Source organism: Bos javanicus, chromosome 17, assembly GCF_032452875.1.
Source record: "Bos javanicus breed banteng chromosome 17, ARS-OSU_banteng_1.0, whole genome shotgun sequence".
Lineage (NCBI taxonomy): Eukaryota > Metazoa > Chordata > Mammalia > Artiodactyla > Bovidae > Bos > Bos javanicus.
The window spans coordinates 5444244-5464100 of NC_083884.1; the positions used below are offsets into that span (position 1 = coordinate 5444244).

Genomic DNA, 19857 nt, shown 5'->3' on the forward strand with positions numbered 1-19857 from the left:
ATAGTCCAGAGAGGTGCTAACTTAAAGTAAGATATACAGATCTAGAGCTCAGAGGAGATAGAAAACACTCACATCCTTAGAAAAGCTGACATCTTTATCCTAGAAAAGCAGCTAACCATAATCCCCAAACATCCAAGGAAAATATTAGACTCTGACCATCTGGATTTAGTTAAAACAAAAAGCTGAGAAAAAACACGGCAGTAATATCTCACCAGCTAAAACAAAAACTACACAACATGCGAAACAGATATTTTAAAAAATCTTATTTCAATGGTATATTTATTATGTCACCAACCATATAGTATTTTAAAGTTTTAGTTGCTGCTGCTGCTAAGTCGCTTCAGTCGTGTCCGACTCTGTGCAACCCCAGAGATGGCAGCCCACCAGGCTCCCCCATCCCTGGGATTCTCCAGGCAAGACTACTGGAGTGGGTTGCCATTTCCTTCTCCAATGAATGAAAGTGAAAAATGAAAGTGAAGTCGCTCAGTCGTGCCTGACTCTTAGTGACCCCATGGACTACAGCCTACCAGGCTCCTCCATCCATGGGATTTTCCAGGCAAGAGTACTGGAGTGGGGTGCCATTGCCTTCTCCGAAAGTTTTAGCAGGGCTGGGTAATAAAGTGGAGACTACCCATCCTATTGTATCTTAACTAATTTAAACAGCCACATGTGGCAAGTGGCTACTCTGTCAGAGAGCAGCAGTTTAGAGCTTTCTCATGAATTTCATCCAATCCCCAACATCTACTTTGCGTATTAACTGACAGCAGGTGTGAGGGACAGAGGGATTAAAGAAGTAGAAGCTTCCATTCCATTTGCTCATTATCTGAATTTTTATTTCAAGAACATATCTTAGTTGTCATGCTGAAAATATGCTTAATTTTAAAAGTAAATAATACACTGTACAGAAAAATGAGGAAATACAGAAAAACAAAAATAATCTATAAACATACCTTTAAGAAACATTCTACAATTTACATTCAGTCAAACATGAAGAGGATCTATATTTTTAGCCCTTTTGTTAGAAGGACACCAATGGCTCCAGTTACTCTTGAGTTCTCTTCTCCCCCATCCCCATCCCAACATGTTGGAAATCCTATGAGAAAGCCATCGGCTCTAGAACTCCACTTCAAGGCTGCCAAATATAAACACTTAATAGTCCTCTTGCTTTTCTCCCTTTCACCACCATCACCCTCTGCCACCAATGTCTCACACTTTAACTAGAAACCACAATGTCACAAAATCATTTAGTCACTACAGTGATAAAGAGTACAAGCTTTGGAGTCAAGCAACTTTGTGAGTCTCCTTTAATTCGTCCAATTAGTTGGACTAATTACTTCTACTGGTTTCTACACCTGTTTATTTAACAGAAAATAAGAAATTCCTAAAACATATAAAGCATCTATAAAGCATAATGCCTAGCCCGTTATGGACTTCCACATCCTGGTGCTATCCTAGACACTCAATGCAGAGCTCTGAAACAAAACACAGAGCCATCCTAGAGGTTATATCCCCTGGCTTAACCCCAGGGACTCTTTCTACCTGGAATGTGAATCCATCCCTTATCAGGTATTTTACAAAGTACTTTATCAGAATACCATATTCCTCTTCTCTTGGACAAAGCTTTTCCAACCAACGTGCCAAGAACGAATTCTGGATGTGCTGAAATAATGACCCCCCCCACTCCCTGGCCCCCTCAGCTTTCAGGGAACCAGGGAGTCTGCCATACAAATAATCGTTTTATGTGTGCCACGATGCAGAGAAGTTTGGAAACCTTGCTCTAACACTATCTCACGTTGGCAGAACATTGGAGCTGGCAGCTTCCTTCCTCTAGCTGACTTGGGTCTCGCCACCAACTCTGTCATTCTCACGATTCTGCTTCAAAGACAGCCGTGCCACAGTTCTCCCAAAGGACCAAAAAGAATCAAGCCTGGATGTCAAGGAGCTGTGAGTCCAGCGCCACACAGATACACAAAAAATGAAACAAAACTCTCAGGTGACAATATGGCAGAGATGCTACCAAATTTTCACAAAACATCTGAGCAATTTCCAGCAATACCTGCCTATAACTATTTCAAGGCAAAAGTTTAGAAGTAATGGAGGAAAGATGAAAGAGAAAGTCACAAAGGAAAGAGAAAACGAAAATGTGTGCTTTTGTAGAGAACAGCTGAGGATTTGTAAGAGCTATTCAGGGGCTTCCATGACTGGCAAAGTTAGGAGACACTAAAGAGGACAAGAGTATTTTCAAGTTCCTTTGTTTTATAGTCTTTTTTTTTCATACTTCCTAGAACTAATGCTGGTGAATATCTGACTTTTAGACCGTTATAGTCCCTAAGTCATCGTCGTCCATATTTTGTGGAACTACTCTCTCCAGTCTGTACATATATCATTAGTTTTTCATCCATAACCATATTCTCTTAAATTCCCTATTAAATTTACTTACTCCACCCTCAATTTATTCCTTATCCCATCCCAAATTCATCATTCTGGAATGTATTTACACCTCCAGACTCTTACAATGCTAAGTCTATTACTTAAAGCCTTTATTTTCACATTTTCCACTCCTCATATGTCATCTCACACACTCACACACACACAGATTTGTATCTACCCCATAGGAAAACTATCAAATGACACTCCATAGGCCTCCTCCAAATTCATTTCTTTTTGTCATACTTTTTGATATGACATGAAATCAGGTGTTCAATTATTGAAAATTAATAAAGGAAGAGACCTTCTTAATGTCTGAGAGAAAATCAGGTGAGATACCTCCAACTTGTACCAAAGATGTAAAGAAAATATGCTAGAAGCACTGGAGTAGTAGTTGTCTGGATTCAGTAGCTCAGTCTGGATTCAGATAACCCAGGTTCAATCCTGGCTCCACCAGTGTAGTTCTGAGCAGATTAGCTTCAGTTTATCATTTAGTTCCAATTTCTTTATCTGTGTGTGTGTGTGCTCACTCAGTCGTGCCAGACTCTTTGTAACTCCATGGACCGTGCAGGCGGGCTCTACCCATGGAACTCTCCAGGCAGAAATACTGGTGTGGATTGCCATGCCCTCTTCCAGGGGATCTTCCTGACCTTGGGATTGTGTCTATTGCGTCTCCTGCACTGCCAGGCGGATTATTTACCCCTGCACTACCTGAGAAGCCCTTCTTAACCTACAGAAATGAAAAGCTCAGCCGAGTTCTAAGGCTGCTTTGAGGGTGGGATGAGGCAAGGAGATCACACAAAGCACCCAGCACAATGCCGGCCCACAGCACGCAGACAGACATTACGGCGTCAGATATCAGTCTTCTGGCTTCCTCATTGCCTTAGAAGGAAACTAATTTAGCATGGTTGATTTTTTTAATAAAGATTATGTTTTCTGTCACACCCCCCCTACTCCGCAAAGTAAGGATGCTAGATAGAGGGAAAATTAATTTTTGAGCAGAAGACGCTGGTCACTCTGTATGGACTATGATAAGCTGTATAGTTCTCTTCAAGTTTAAACATTCTATAAAATAGGCGTCAAACATTTTAGAAGGTCAACCCTTGATCAACAAACACCATCAAATCAGCAAATTTCAATATGCACTCTAAACTTACATTAAGTTTGGAAGGATACTAACTTATTCACAAAAGAGAATTATCATTATTCTTAATCTAGAGGTAATATGGAGAGAAAGGAGATGTCAAGATGAGCAGCAACATGCCAAAGACTTAGGGACCACACCACTGAAACATGCTTTGCCCTTTCTAAATAAGCTGAAGGCCGAAGTAGATAACCTTAAGTGAAAAATAAGAAAATGAAAAAAAAAAAAAGAAAATGAAAACAAAGTACAGTAGAAGTTTAAACTTTTACTCTGAGCTGTACCCAGTGGGTTGGTGATATTTAATATGTATTCAATAATCATAAATGTATCAATTTATAAATCCACTGGATCTCTACAACATTGGCCACCAAGAGCTATCCCTAAAAAGAAACCTCAAAACCACAAATCAGGAACTAAATAAGTAGGCAGCCTTACTTCCTTCTCTAGGTCTAGGAAGGAATTTAGAAACACTGAAATTCTAAAGTACCTAGAGATTTCATCACTATAAAGCTAGAATCTCTGCATTCTACTCTCCATGGTGCCCAAACTAGCTATGTAGAGTTTGAAAACAAAAAAAAAGCTCCACACACACACACACAAAAAAGTTTTCATTAACTTCAAGAAGACACTGCCTTAAGGAGTGGTTTTTAATCTACTGGAGGTTATATATCTCATTTAAGAATTTTCTTCAGAGGAGAGAAAATGTACTGAAACAAAACTTTGCCCATAATTTCGGGGGTGGGGATGAGGAAGTCCCCTGAAAGTCACAGACCATGGACTCCCTAAGGCATGACCCAGGATTTAGGCAAACTAATTTATCAATCTGAAAAAGAAGAAAAGTAACTGAGGCAGAGATTTTAATCCAAAAAATAAAATAAGATTAGAAATATTTGCTGTTTTCTCAGCTAAGGAGTGTTAGACCTGGTGGCTGGGAGGGAGGGTTGAGCAAGGAAAAAACAAAAGTGGGATTAAAACAGTACTGACATGTAATCTGTTGTCTTCAAATCGAAAGAGCAGCAATAAAACAGCCAACTCCTGCAGCCTTAACCCAGGAAGGATTTAACATAACCAATTCTTGTGCACATTCCCACACCAGTGAGGTTAATTAAACAGCAAAGGGGAACACACAAACACCTGCCACTTTTGCAGCCGAAAGCACAAGTTTAACAAAAGTCCTTCAAATCTTCCATCTTTTTCTTCCTTAAGAACCGACTCAGAGAAATTACATGTTTTAATCCACGAGAAAAGGAAGGGAGGGGGACAAATCCTAAAAGGGGGTTGGTTAAAAGGATGTGCAGGAAGTGGAAACTACAAACTTTTTGAGATCAAAGGGCTCAAGAGGGCGGATAAGAACATAAAGGAAGTAATAATAAAATAAAGTAAAAGGGGAAAGCGTCTAGAAACTGTTCTTAAAACAACAACAACAAAAACCTCTTTCCTTTTTCCTAGACACGTAAACAGTAGTTAACTTGGCAAAGAGGAACGGACGAGACGACAGCACAACTTCCTTCCCAAACTCCAACATTCCTTGGACGTCCTCTCCAGCACAGTCAAGCTTGGGACATTTCCTAGGCAAGGCTCCTCCCTGCACCACAGCCTGAGGAACCTCTAGCAGGGACTATCGCTGCGGGAGAGGGGAAGTGGCGGATGCAGGGAAAGAAAATCAGCAATACAGGCTGGACACCAAACCGGAGGGTGGCCCACTCGGAGACTCAGTGAAAAGACCCGGATCCTGCAATCCCTTTCCCCACTCAATGCGTTCACAACCCGGAGGGTGCCGCCCTGGGAGGGCCGGTCCTACCGCTTCACCCGGCTGTTTCGGGGGCACACTCAGGGTGACAAGAGGGACGAAGGGGTAGAAATCCAAGGCCGAGTACCTGGGTAGAGAGAGATGGCACACACAGTCTAAGGACAGAAGTGCCCTGTGAAAGTACGGAACAGCGAACCCCGGAGGCAACGTGTCCGGCCGGGCAACCAGCTCCAAGCAGCCTTCCCCCGCCTCCTTCCCAGCCGGCCAGCTCCGCCCTCACCTGTCTGCAGGGAAGCCGGCAGCACTCACGTCGAGGATTATCCTTGCCTCTGCTCCCTGAAGTCGCCTCAGCCCTGGCCAGAAGTGAGCGGAAACGCGACTTGTGCCTGTTCCTTCTTCCCCTCCCGCCACGCACCTCGGCTCCTCCGGGGCGGGGAGCAACTCCAACTGTCACAGCCTCACACTGACCAACCTCCGAATCTACTCAGACCGGCAGCCTCTCCACCGGCGGCCTACAGCTCCTGCACCCGGAGCGGCAGAGCCGGAAGTGAGGGGACCGGAAGTAGCGTTGTCCGTGGCCCTGGACGGCCTCTCTCTCCCTCAATCTGGCCAGCCCAGCCACGTCTCGATGGTGCCAGCACACCTCCCGCGAGGTCCCCTCTCCAGGGGGCGGGCCCCGCCCCGCCCACTGCGGCCCTAGCAACCACATCCGGGACTCAGCCGGCGCCGTTGCCCGGGTAATTTTCTGGCTGCGGCCAGTCCTAGAGGGGTGTGAGCCTGGGTCCAGATGCACCTGCCCGAGCTTGCCCCAGGGCGCGCGGGCCTGGTCTTGAGTGGTCGGAGGTCCAGGAGCCCTTAGCATAACTTTCTCAGTCACACACCTCAGCCTCACGCGTTAGGCTTTCCCCCAACAGATGGTGAGCCGGTGGCGGGAGGGCGCCTCGCAATCTCAGGAGAGCCAAAGCTTCTTTCTCAACTGCCGGAGAGCACGCAGAAGGTTATTCCAAACCCGCGGGCTTTGAGAGGGTGGAGGGAATGCGGGGTTTAGGGAGCAGACGGGATGCGGGTGCTTCACTCTCCTTCCCCAGTGCCCCACGCTGTCCACTCACACCCACCCACTTCTGGACGACCAGACTAGACACCCTTGTTCGGCATCCCTGAGTTATGATTTGCTGTCTTTGTGATCACTTTCTGCTCTGCTTGCTGGCAGAGAGTGGATCCGTGATACTTTTCTCTCCTGCTTCTCTTTACTCAGATGACCGATTTCTGCTTTCTTTGCTTGCCCCATTACTTAATAGATCACTGCCCTGTCTACAGAGACCTCCCAACAGTCCTCTTGGATCCCGTTATAGTTTCCTAAGTGAAGGCCCCAACCTGCACTTCGGCTATTCTGCCTGTCCCCGCACAGTACGGCTCAGCCGTGGTGCTAGACCCTTGAAGCTCATTTGCATACAGGACGTACCGGTGATCCAGCCGCGCTAGTCTCCCTTCCAGGTTCTAGACTGCTTTTGACAGCCCTGTCACTTGCAGAAATGACAAAGGTAACAGCGCACTCCGTGGAATCTACCCCTCTAGACCAGACTTCTCACCTGCCTTGTCAAATTAGCTGACAAGACATTTTTAATGGCTAAGTGCCCGAAGGCAGAATTCTGCCTCTTTGGATTTGTAGGGAGTTTCAGCATAGTGAACCATACATCCCTGTACAAATACCTATCCCATATCTGTGAAGAGTAAATGCACCACAAATGTTTCAAAAGTAAATACCAATATTTATTGTCTGAGATTTCCAGGACACCTTCTCTGACAAAAACCGTAATGAAATTCCAAAACGTAAATCTGTGGTTGCATGTTGAATCGCTTCAGTTGTGTCTGACCCTTTACTATCCCACGGACTGTAGCCCGGCAGGTTCCTGCTCCATGGGGATTCTCCATTCAAGAATACTGGAGTGAGTTGTCGTGCCCGCCTCCAGGGGAAATGGATGAATATATATTAGCTCTAGTTCTACAGTTTACTGTGGATTTTGTGGTTCGAAGCATTCCTGTTAGTCTTCTCAATTATAAGAGAAGGATCCCCATCTAGAATGCTTCTGCTGCTGCTGCTAAGTCGCTTCAGTCGTGTCCGACTCTGTGCGACCCCATAAACAGCAGCCCACCAGGCTCCCCCGCCCCTGGGATTCTCCAGGCAAGAACACTGGAGTGGGTTGCCATTTCCCTGTCCAATGCATGAAAGTGAGAAGTGAAAGTGAAGTCGCTCAGTCCTGTCCGACTCTTAGCGACCCCATGGACTGCAGCCCACCAGACTCCTCGGTTCATGGGACTCTCCAGGCAAGAGTACTGGAGTGGGGTGCCATTGCCATCTAGAATAATTACTGCTTTTATTATGTAGGAACAGAATGGAACTTAGTAGCCAGTACAAGGATTAGAGTTTCAGAAGGATGACTAGGAAGAGGTGGGTGACAGTGCTCAGTGGTACCAGAAAGATGTGTACTTAACTGTTTGGGCTGGCTGGGGCTGTAAGGATTCCTGCCAGCTGTCTCTTGAGTTTGGAGACATTTAACTAAAGGTATCTGTTAGACCATTAAGCTCAGAAGTATTTCTGATATTAAAAAGGTAGACACTTGGTTTAGTTATTTGTCCTTAGCTGGATCGTTTTCTTGGCAGCTGCTGGTTTTGATAGAAATTCAGATGTGGTTGGAACTGATGCTAACTTCTACTTGGTGAGGGTGCTGTGAATCATTTTAGGTGCTCTCTGGTCCAGTGTGATTCTGCTAGTGTGCACAGTTAGTCCTTATATTAATGCATAGTGTTATGCTGTGCAAGGCTATAGACAGGATTCATCCTCCTATGATTTTTGCTACCTGCAGGGAAATTAGAAAGTAGGAAGGCCTGAAGGATACACTGGAAATTACTTCAGCTGGTGACGGAAAACAGTGACAGTCTATGCACTTTCTTTGGGAAAAAAAGGAAGTAGTAGCTTTTATTCTTGGGTTTGGGGAAATTTTTTCATGCTGACTCAAAAGACTGTTTTAAACCGAGTCCTGCTTAGATGGAGACTCTCTCTCACTCTATGCTTCCTTCCCTCACCCTTTCCCTTGATCCCTCCCCCCACCCCCTTGCTTTCTCACTCCCTAATTGCCTACAGCTTGGGGAATTCTTCCTGCCCATTTTCCTTGGGAAAAATAGAAGATTACTATTTTCCTTTTAATTGGCATTGTGTTTGGAGAAGTATAACAAGAAGGGAATAGCTGCCTGCCATATATGCTTGACAGGGAGCTTATCTAATCACTAACCTTTGCACTGCTATTGGCTATTATTCAGCTTTAGAAAAATCAGGTACCATTTATTCGCTTGGCTTATGGGGGAACTGTAGCAGCCTGTTTTTTATTTATTGACTAGGAAGAAAAGCAGGCAGTGGGTTAAAGGATATTGTTATTTATCATTATATATATTTCAGTGTTATTCTCTGAAAGTAAACTCTTTATTAAAGGGTACTGATTCTCCTCCTCCTCCTCCTCCTAAGTCACTTCAGTCGTGTCCGACTCTGTGCGACCCCATAGACGGCAGCCCACCAGGCTCCCCCGTCCCTGGGATTATCCAGGCAAGAACACTTAATGCAATATTTAAATAAGCCCATGAAAAGTAGAATGGGTAGAACATAAAGTAGAAATTGTTTTAACTACAAAGGAAAAAACTTATAATTCCATTGTCTACAGTTAACATCAACATTTTGGTCAATATCTTATGCAAATTATTTTCTTCATTTATTTAACAAATTGTTATTGGGAACCTACAGTTAGCCGGGCGCCAAGCACTGTAGGAACAGCCGTGAGCCTCTGCCCTCAAGGAACTTTCAGTATAGGTTGTATTTGTTGGCATGCAATTCTGTATTTTGCTTTTCCCACTTAATATTGATATATTATGAAATTTCCCTCATATCATTAAACATTCTCCTTCAGGGGCTCAATAGTATTTTAACATATAGATATTCATAAGTTATTTATCTAATCCTTTTTGCTACAGATCTGGATTACTTTAAGTTTTCTCTATAATTATAAAACAACCAAGTAGGAAACAGTCTTGTGTGGTATAATTCTAAGACGAATTCCAATGACTTTCACCTTGTATAATTCCTTCCTCTGCGAACAGGACAGGCTGTCATTCTATGATTATATTATACGCAAGAGGAATTTTGCAGATGTAACTGAAGTAACTACTCACTGACTTTGAGTTACTCAAAACGAAGTTAATCTGGCTAGTCCTAAACTGACTAAATGAATCTTATATTTTATTTATTTTACTGAAGTATCATTGATTTGCAATATTATATTAGTCTCAAATGTACAAAATCGTGATTCAATATTTCTACAGATTATACTCCATTTAAATTTATTACAAAATAATAGCTACATTTTCCTGTGCTATGCAATATATCCTTGTTACTTATTTATTCTATGTGTAGTAGTTTGTATCTCTTACTCCCATACAGCTACGTTGCCCTCCTCCTTTCCCTCTGCTCACTGGTGATCACTAGTTCCTTCTCTGTGAGTCTGTCTCTGTTTCGTTATATACATTCCTTTGTTTTAGATTCTACGTGAACGTGTTAACAAAGTGTTTGTCTTTCCCTGACTTATTTCACAAAGCATAATACCCCCAGCTCCATCCACATTTTTGCAAATGGCAAAGTTTCATTCTTTTTTGTGGCTGAGCAATATTCTATTATGTATTTATACATAATATACATCTTTATCCATTCACCTGTTGATAGACACTTAGGTTGCTTCCATATCCTGGCTGTTGTAAGTGATGCTGTTATTAACAGTGGGGTGTGTGTATCTTTTCAAATTAATGTTTTTGTTTTCTTCACATATATATATATACGCACAGCACTGAATTGCTGGATCCTATGGTAGTTTGTTTCCAGTTTTTTGAAGAACCTCCATACTATTTTCCATATTGTTGCATCAATTTACATTTCTGCCAACAGTGTACAAAGGTTTCCTTTTCTCTGCATTGTTGCCAATGTTTGTTATTGTTTTTGATGATAGCCTTTCTGACAGGTATGAGGTGATATCCTACTGTGGTTTTGATTTGCATTTTCCTGAGGATTATGATGTTGAGCATCATTTCATGTGCCTGTTGGCCATCTGTGTATCTTTTTTGGAAAAATGTCTTATCAGATCTTCTGCCTATTTTTAATTGAGTTGTTTGGTTTTTGGTATTGAGTTGTATGGGCTATTTATATAGTTTGGATATTCCCTTCTTGGTCACATCATTCACAAGTAAGCTGTCTTTTCATTTTGTTTATGGTTTCCTTTGCAGTCCGAAAGCCTTCAAGTTTAACTGGGTTATATAAACCTTTTAAAAGCATAGTTTTCTCTAGCTGATGGCAGCAGAGGAAATTAGAGAGATTTGAAGCTTGAGAGAGATTTGACGTGAGAAAGGTTCTCTGTTGCTGAAATAAAGAGGACCCCAGGTCAGTACCTGAGAGAGGCCTCCAAGAGCTAAGGGTAATCTCTGCTCACAGTCAACAAAAAACCAGGGACCTCAGTCCTACACGGAGAAGGCGATGGCACCCCACTCCAGTACTCTTGCCTGGAAAATCCCATGGATGGAGGAGCCTGGAAGGCCGCAGTCCATGGGGTCGCTGTGGGTTGGACACGACTGAACGACTTCACTTTCACTTTTCACTTTCATGCATTGGAGAAGAAGATGGCAACCCATTCCAGTGTTCTTGCCTGGAGAATCCCAGGGACGGGGGAGCCTGGTGGGCTGCCGTCTATGGGGTCACACAGTCAGACACGACTAAAGTGACTTAGCAGCAGCATCAGTCCTACAACCACAGAAGTCTAAGTTCTTTACCAGCTGAGCCACAAGAGAAGCCCAAGAATACTGGAGTGGGTAGCCTATCCCTTCTCCAGCGGATCTTCCCCACCCAGGAACCAAACTAGGGTCTCCTGCATTGCAGGTGGATTCTTTACCAACTGAGCTATCAGGGAAGCCCACAGATAACCTGAATGAACTTGGGAGCAAATTCTCCCCCAGCTTCTGGATAGAGCCCAGCCTGACTGGCATCTTGATTTCAGCCCTCTAAGACACTAAGCAGAGGACTCAGTTAAGCCCACCTGGACTTCTGGCTAGTTACATGAGATAATAAATGGATATTGTTTTAAGCTACTGCTGCTGCTGCTAAGTCACTTCAGTCGTGTCCGACTCTGCGACCCCATAGATGGCAGCCCACCTAAATGTCTGTTAATTTGTTACACAGCAAAAGAAAATGAATATATTTGTAAGATAGATTATTTTTATATCTATAATTTTGAGGGAGATGGAATAAAATGGTAGGTATGGACTTGCTGCACATTTTTTAAGTTTTCATGTTATATTGCTAATTTGCCCTCAGCAAGCTTTGTACCAACTTATGTACATCCTAGCAATGTATGTCGGAGAAGGCAATGGCACCCCACTCCAGTACTCTTGCCTGGAAAATCCCATGGACGGAGAACCCTGGTAGGCTGCAGTCCATGGGGTCGCTAAGAATCGGACACGACTGAGCAACTTCACTTTCACTTTTCACTTTCATGCATTGGAGAAGGAAATGGCAACCTGCTCCAGTGTTCTTGCCTGGAGAATCCCAGGGACGGTGGAGCCTGATGGGCTACCGTCTATGGAGTCACACAGAGTTGGACACGACTGAAGTGACTTAGCAGCAGCAGCTTTAGCTTGGTGCTGGAGGCATAGAATGTGTAACTGTTAGAGGAGCCATGCCATGTGTAAAAAGAATGGTGGACTTGACCTTGGAAAGCCTGGATTCTGGACTGCATTCAACCATGTTATAACCGTTTGAGCTTTGAAATCGTTTTACCTTCCTCCTGAGTTGTTTAGAATACAGGAAGTAAAGCAGTTTGGAAATTAACACCCTAGGCTCTCATAATTATTATTAAGATCATTTTTGCAACAACAAAAAAGATTCGTTTACTGGTTTTATTTCCTATAATAAAAATTACTTCTTTGTTTTGGCCAACAAAGGCAGAGGAATTTTGATAAAGTTTTGTGCAAAAAAAAAATGCATGTGTTATCTTGAAACCTCCAAGGTCAGAGAGAAAAACTAGAGGAATGGAGTGTCTACCCTCTCACGTGGAAGGAAGTAACCCTCACCGCCAAACCCCCCACCCCCTTCATCAGATTAGCGTGTTTCCTGGGCCTGTAGGAGGCCCAAAGCCTGTGGATTCTAGTGGGGGAGATGCCACCTGGGAAGGCTGGGACCAGCTTATGTAGGGTGAGCATTCTCACTGCACTATTTGGCTTAAGAAGAGTTCTGCTTTCAGTGTATGTTTAAGGTGGGATTCTTGCTATCATTTGAAGTAGGATTTCACGAAATCTCAGAATTTTATAGATTGACACAGTGGAAGGGCACATTAAAGGGAAGATAATGATGATGAAAGGGAAAGGGAAAGTTGCTCAGTCATGTCCGACTCTTTGCAACCCCATGGATTATACAGTCCATGGAATTCTCCAGGCCAGAATATTGGGGTGGGCAGCCTATTCCTTCTCTAGTGGATCTTCCCAACCCAGGGATCAAACCCAGGTCTCCAGCACTGCAAGCAGATTCTTTACCGGCTGAGCCACAAAATGATGATGAGGTCATCAGATATTTATTGAGTACTTTGTAAGGTGCTAAATGCCGTGCTAAGCGCTTAACACGCTCTCACTGAATCTCACTGAATGTGCCATTACTCCACGAGGTACATGCTGTAGTCACCTTTATTTTACAAAAAAAGAGAGCCAAGGCTTCAAAGGCTTAAGTGAACTACCCAGGATCACCTTAAGTGCTAAATGCCAGTCACTTGTCAATTCAGGTTTGTCTGGCACCAAGGCCCATCTCCTCCCGCTGTGATAAGCCCTTTATTTTACAGATAAAGAAGTAGAGGTCCTGAGAGGTCGAGACCATGATCTCTCTCCTTCTTTTGTTTTTTTCCACATTGTATCTCCCCAGTACTTTGTTTATTCCCATGCGTTTTGTCAAGTATTTTCTGGCCTCCGTGCATTCGGCCAATGTGTCAAAGTGATAAAAAGTTACTAGATTTTTAAGCAACCAGAATAAGATTTCCGTTTTTAAAATTTGTAATGGAATCACTTGATTGGATTTTTAGCGAAGCATTCTACCAGACTCCTGTAAAGGAGACACTGTCTCCCATGTTCTATTAAAAGTTGGACCTTGTGACCACTGTCTATGTTTTTCTTTTAGAGAAGCCAGAGGGGCAGCCTGTGACTTCATGGGAAAAACAGCCACCAAAGATCTACCCAGCATCATTTTTAGTTCTTTAATTTTGGTAAGCTCACATTTTTAAAACAGATTAAATTTGTCTGATTTATTCCAGAAGTATATATTACGAAGCATTCAAAGGCAAGTGAGAACTCAAGGGGTCAGAGCAGAGCTCGAGAGCTTTTCACAGGGACACCATTTGGGAGGTAAGCATTTCTTCTGGAAGCTTCAGTTACTGTATTTTTAGAAACATGTTCCCATTCTTTTCATGATTATTAAAAGCATAACTAAATAGTATAAATTTTTTTTGATATTCAATTGACATATCATCGCTAAAATTCCTCTTTTTTTTTTTTTTAATGTTTCAAGTGACAGAGGATATTGTCAAGTCTTAGAAGGGTTCTACCATTTTCTACTCTACCCTAAAGAGACTTGGAAATTAGCGGCTGATGTTTTGCATGAAATTTCTGAATGCTTTTCTTCTTATCTCTGAGGCCTTCTGTGGAGAATTAAGAGGAGGCTGAATGTGCGCATGGATAAAATGGATCATCTTAAAGGATTGAAGTTCCAAAAATACATCAGCAGGACTGGACAGGTTTGACATAATGAGATTTCTATTTTAGCTTGACTTCTGGAACTCCGAATAAACTGAACTGCACAAGGTCCTGGGGAGGAGGTTTCTCTTCTAAAATATTCTAGCTGCAGATAATATTTTTCTTATTCAGATCCTTTGAAGAAATGCATTTATTCATCTGTTTCCACAGAAATAAGACTATTAGACACTGACCAACTTTTAATATATGTAGTGGCTTAGAAAGCAATTTGTATCATACTGGAAAATAAATTTTTCTAAAGAAACAGACCCAGAGAGAGACGACATCTCTACATAAGCTCAGGGTGAGATGGCGGAAGCCCCTGTGGATGCCTCAACTCTGCCCGTAACTGTGAAGAAAAAGAAAAGTCTATCCATTGAAGAAAAGATCGACATCATAAATGCAGTAGAAAGCGGTAAGAAAAAAGCAGAGATTGCAGCTGAATATGGAATAAAGAAAAATTCATTGTCTTCTATTATGAAGAATAAAGACAAGGTTCTGGAAGCCTTTGAATCACTGAGATTTGATCCAAAGAGAAAAAGACTGAGAACGGCTTTTTACACAGACCTGGAAGAGGCACTAATGAGGTGGTACCGAATCGCTCAGTGTCTGAATGTGCCAGTTAATGGCCCAATGTTGCGGCTAAAAGCTAATGATTTTGCCCAGAAACTGGGACATAATGATTTTAAGTGCAGCAATGGGTGGCTGGATCGTTTTAAATCCAGGTATGGTCTAGTATTCAGAGCTCAACCTGTAGAAGCCACAGGTGTATCAGCAGACCCTTCAGCTGTCTGGCACCAAAACATACTTCCTTATTATTTAAATGATTATCATCCTAAAAATGTTTTTAATGTAAAAGAGACTGGGCTGCTTTATCGAATGTTGCCTACAAATACCTTTGCATTTAAAGGAGAAACCTGTTCAATTGGCAAGTTATGCAAAGACAGAATAACCCTGGTGGTCGGGACAAACATGGATGGCTCAGAGAAGCTTCCTCTGCTTCTTATTGGGAAAAACAGAAATCCACGTTGCTTCAAAGGTATACAGTCATTGCCTGTGTGTTATGAAGCTAACAAAATGGCATGGATGACTGCAGAAGTATTTGAACAGTGGATGCAGAAGCTGGATGAGAGATTTCAAGCTCAGCAAAGAAGAGTGGTGATTTTTGTTGAATCTTCTCCTGCACACCCAGAGGTAAAAAACCTGAAGTCCATTGAATTAGCGTTCTTTCCATCATGTTTATCTTCCAAATTTATAGCTATGAAACAAGGTGTTATTAGAAGCCTTAAAATCAAATATCGACATTGTCTTATTAAGAAATTTCTGAGCTCTGTTGAAGGCAGCAAAGAATTTACCTTTTCCCTTCTAGATGCAGTTGATATATTGCATCTCTGTTGGAGGGCTGTCACCCCAGAGACTATTGTTAAGAGCTATGAAGAGGCAGGGTTCAAATCTCAAAGGGGAGAAAGCGAGGAGGCAAGTGCAGAGACAGACACTGGCCTTGATTTGGTTGCCGACGCCCAGGCGGCAGGAGTGGAATTTCCCGAAGGCTTATCTGTAGAAGAGTATGCTGCCCTGGATGATGACTTAGAGACTTGTGAGGCAGCACCCAGCGGTGATGCTGTATGCCCCAAAGAAAGTGAATCAGATGAAACTGGATTTTATACTTCTGACGAGGAGGAGGATGGTGGATCTCTGGAAAGTGAACTCCCTTTACCATCAAAAAATGAGGCAATAACTGCTTTAGATACTCTGAAAACTTTTCTTAGAAGTCAAGATATAAATGATGAGCTTCATAATGCTTTAGCAGACCTTGAAATTTTTATTAACTCTTTATCATCTAAGTAATTATTTATTGTACAACATCTGAAGATAATAGAGCTTTTTATAATGTATTTTATTATTAATATTTAAGGTATGTAAAGGGAAAATACCTCTTAAACCTAAAAAAATGCCTAACTAATAATTTTTGGTTTAATTGCAGATGTCTTTGGTCTGTCTGCAGAGTAAAGTTCCCTAGGTAGATTAAATGATGAGTAAGTAAATGAAAAAAATGAATTTCAATTTAGTAAGATTTTGGGGAGTAGAAAATAAATTTCACAGGCCTTATATTTGAAATATATGGTATATATGTCAAAAACAAAAAGAACTCTCCAACTGTTTGATTCACACAGGTTGAATTGGTGATTGCTATTTTCTATTTTTTTCAAGTTCAGATCACATTGTAAGATATTTTAATTTTTCTACCTCGTCTAAGAACCAAACATGTATCTATTGGTTAGATATTTATTTTTATAAACATACACTAACTAGACTCTGAAATATCAAGTGCTAATTTTAAATTATTTTTCTCATGACTAGCTAATCATCCTAATAAAAATTATGAAAAAAACTGACCCAATTATAAACCCAGATGATTAAAAATATGCATCTAACTTTAAAATTATTTCTGTATATGGTCAAACGAAAGACTTATGACCTTATCACGTTTCCTTAAATCATCTATATCCAGAAGATAATATGGATTCTTCCTAAATATTTGTATGTATATGTGTGTGTGTTAACAGAAAAGTGCATTATTAAAATATGTATTAAACTCTTTTTATATTTTAATAAGATTACTCTTTAAAAATGTGAAGAAACATATGCAGTTACTAAAAAAGAAAATATGTAATTCTTAGTTCTCTGATTTTAAGAGCTGAAACAATTTATAACATTGGACTTTTTTTATTTTACTGAATTTTGTTTTCAGGACAAACTGATTGTTCTTTCAGGGTATTTTGATTTTTTTTTTTTCAAATTCAGTGGGTAGCATTTTGGATTAACTTTTTGTTTGAGGAAGTTTTGTATTCAGAATGTTTTAAAATATTGTATGAAATTATTTATATTCCATAAAATAGTCTTTAACCAGTAGAAAAATATAACAATGTGTCTGACTTTTTTGTTGTTAAATTTTAAATACATTTAAGTTATTAGATCTAATTTAGTGTCCCCTTTGAAAAGTATTTTGAAAAAGTATAAAACATTATACCAATGATTTTTATTCTGAATTATTAGTCTGCCAACAGAAGACACATTTGGAAGTGACTATTTATAGAAAGTATTTTTATTTTCCACTGTTGATTTACTTTGCATTGAGATTTAGTAGTTGTTAAGCCTGAAAAATGTATTCATATTAAAGTTTCTTTTAGAGTAAAATATAGATTGTTTATATTTAATTAAAAGCATTTTTATTAATGACTTGGTTTAAAATTTTAATGTGATGGAATCATGGACCTAAATCATGGACCTTGATCTCTCTTAAGAGCTCCACTTGTAACTAAAGTACCCGGTAAATACTGAGCCCTCAATAACTTTTTTCTTTTTCTCCACTTCATACCATTTGGATATCAAATATTTTATTTAATCATTCCAGATGACATAAGAATTATTATCTCCATTTTTACAGATGAGGAAATTAAAACCTGGAACAGTGATCTGGTTAAAATCTCAGGACGAAAACTAAAATGCAGTAGTTCCCCATCACCTAGTCCTGTGTTCTGCTAACTATATACCACAATACATACTTCTTTTCTGTACTCTATAAAAGAAAATTCTATGGGTTTTTTTCCTCTTGAACTTAGGGTTCTGAGATCAAAAGTATTTCAGAGACTAACCTGAGTCTTTGCTGTTAGCTGTATTCAGACCTCTCTCCTAAGAACACTGTTGCTAATGAAATACCAGGACTTTCTGATCTGGTACTCTGTACCATTTTAACACAGAAGTTCCTTGGAGTTCTAGTGAAAATATTTAAAAACAACTTTAATATTCCCTAAGTGTTGAAAGAACCTACTCATTTCCTCTATATGACATCATCCATTTTTTACTTCTGGGCATAATAAATCTCAAGGTGATAAAATAAGGCAAGGCTCCTATGAAGACTTAGAAAAAGGTGCCCGAGATTCAAATCAAAGATAAACTTTAAACTGTCGACGGTGTACACAATTCCGTGTAGTTTACAAGACATATAGATTTAGATCATTTTCAGAACAAAACGAAAAAGTCACTTTCCCTAAGACAGTCACTACTGTCTGCCTCACTCCTGATCTATCTTCTCTATACACGGTCGCAAAGAGTTGGACGCGACTGAGTGACTCTCACACACACACACACACACACACATACACGGTCAGTACAGAGTTGGGACTAAATGTCACTTGTCTTTTCAAAGAAGAACTTGATTTACAATTCATTAGTTTTTCAATTGAACGTGACATTATTCTTCCTTACTAATTCCTGTTGTTTCAACAATGTTTTTGCCTGTTTCTACTTCATCAAGCAACAAATCTTATGTTGAATTTGGGACACTTTCACTCCATCAGTGAGGGGCTTGGTTTAGGATAAAAGAGGACAACGAGTAAATCAAGGCCTGCTGGGTTTTATGGTACCTGCCTGGCTTCTTATTTGGATCTAAGATCAAATGTTAAACCTCCTTTTTAACTTATACAAAGCAGAATAATTGGAAGGGGAAGTAAAGTAGGAGAGGAAGAGTCAGAGGAGAGCTTGCAACACAAATGCCTCAGATTTTAAAAGAAGCCTTTTCAGTCTCTCTTCCAGCAGGGGCTCCGTAGAAACTGGCAGACAGAAGTTTGCCCTCAGGGAAAACAGCACCACGCGTCTGCTCAGAGGTTCAGAGTCCAGTGGTGGGTTGCATCTTTGTCAGCACTAAAGGTTTTCCAGGCTAAGTGCAGGCTGGGAGGAGATCTCTTGAGAGAAAGGGGCCACAGTATGCGTACAATTTAAGTTCTCAGAAAACATTTCAGTCACCGGATATTTAAATCTAGTCATAGTCCTGTGCTGTCTTGCAAAAGACATTTCCTTTCTCTGAATCTCAGTTTCTTTCATTCATAAAATGAGACTGACACTTCATTTGAATTTATTTTGCAGATGAAAGAAAAATTTGAATGTGAATGCTTTCAGCAAACTCGAAGTGTTCCACAATTATAGCGAATGACTGAAAGGCGCTTCCAGGTCACTACTCCCAGATATGCCCAAGTATTGATGTTGTGCTCACTAAACGCCAATGAGAATTTTCTCATTGAAATTTCTTCTGTGCAGTAAAATAGGACAGTCAACATTTCTAGAAATATGCCATTTAACTGTAGACATAAAAAATCATTTCTGTTTTGAATGAGGGAATAAGGTGACTTAGAAAGCTTCATTTTTTTAAAAAAATTGATCGTCATGGAAAGCAATTCAATAAAATAAGTACTCATTGCAAAGTAGCTTTCTAAGTAGCCTGTCATTAGCTGATTGAATTGCACTGTGTATCTGAGGGTAACCCAGAGTCTGGGGAAAGACTAATAAACACACTATTATTGTAATCTTCTTGGGCTGCCATAACCAAATACCATTGACCGGGTGGCTTAAACAACATAAATTTATTTTCTCACAGTTCTAGAGGCCAGAAGTCTTGAAATCAGGGTGCCAGCTGGTCAGTTTATGGTGAGGAATTCTGCCTTGGGCTGCAGACAGTCACGGTCTTCCGGATGCTCATGTGACCTCTGCTTCGTCAGTACAGGGAGAGAGAGAAAGTGCTAGCACTCTGATGCCTCTTCTTGTAAGAGCACTGTCCCATTGTGAAGGGCCCATCTTCATGACCTCATATAACCCCGATTATGTTCTCAAAACCCCATCTCCA

The 19857-nt window shown here is 41.0% G+C and overlaps 2 protein-coding genes across 11 annotated transcripts in view; one reads left to right on the forward strand and one right to left on the reverse strand.

The window, feature by feature from the left end:
- The window catches only part of ARFIP1 (ADP ribosylation factor interacting protein 1), a 138426-nt gene extending 132559 nt beyond the window's left edge, over positions 1-5867 (reverse strand). For 2 of the 3 annotated variants that reach the window (XM_061383966.1, XM_061383964.1), the window contains exon 1: positions 5602-5867. The gene's annotated coding sequence lies outside the window, so the exon portion shown is untranslated. Of the gene's footprint in view, positions 1-5448; positions 5534-5601 lie in introns of those variants that run through there. The other variant, XM_061383969.1, reaches the window with a different exon arrangement.
- A 120-nt stretch (positions 5868-5987) lies between these two features.
- Positions 5988-19540, forward strand: TIGD4 (tigger transposable element derived 4). 8 transcript variants are annotated; one of them, XM_061383963.1, is made up of 5 exons: positions 6065-6318; positions 6620-6862; positions 13700-13790; positions 13954-15864; positions 19104-19540. In XM_061383963.1, the coding sequence occupies exons 4-5, from the start codon at positions 14487-14489 to the stop codon at positions 19118-19120; spliced, it is 1395 nt and encodes a 464-aa protein (XP_061239947.1). In that variant the 5' UTR covers positions 6065-6318; positions 6620-6862; positions 13700-13790; positions 13954-14486; the 3' UTR covers positions 19121-19540. The 8 variants fall into 8 exon arrangements, with proteins under 8 accessions (XP_061239942.1, XP_061239947.1, XP_061239943.1 ...); XM_061383959.1 differs by lacking the exons at positions 13700-13790; positions 19104-19540 and adding an exon at positions 13567-13651 and having other exon boundaries at positions 14079-18028; XM_061383955.1 differs by lacking the exon at positions 19104-19540 and having other exon boundaries at positions 13954-18028.
- The last annotated feature ends 317 nt before the right edge of the window (positions 19541-19857 follow it).

Excerpts from the sequence above, each read along its gene's own strand:
- TIGD4 (XM_061383958.1), top strand. The coding sequence starts at position 14,487 with ATGGCGGAAGCCCCTGTGGATGCCTCAACTCTGCCCGTAACTGTGAAG.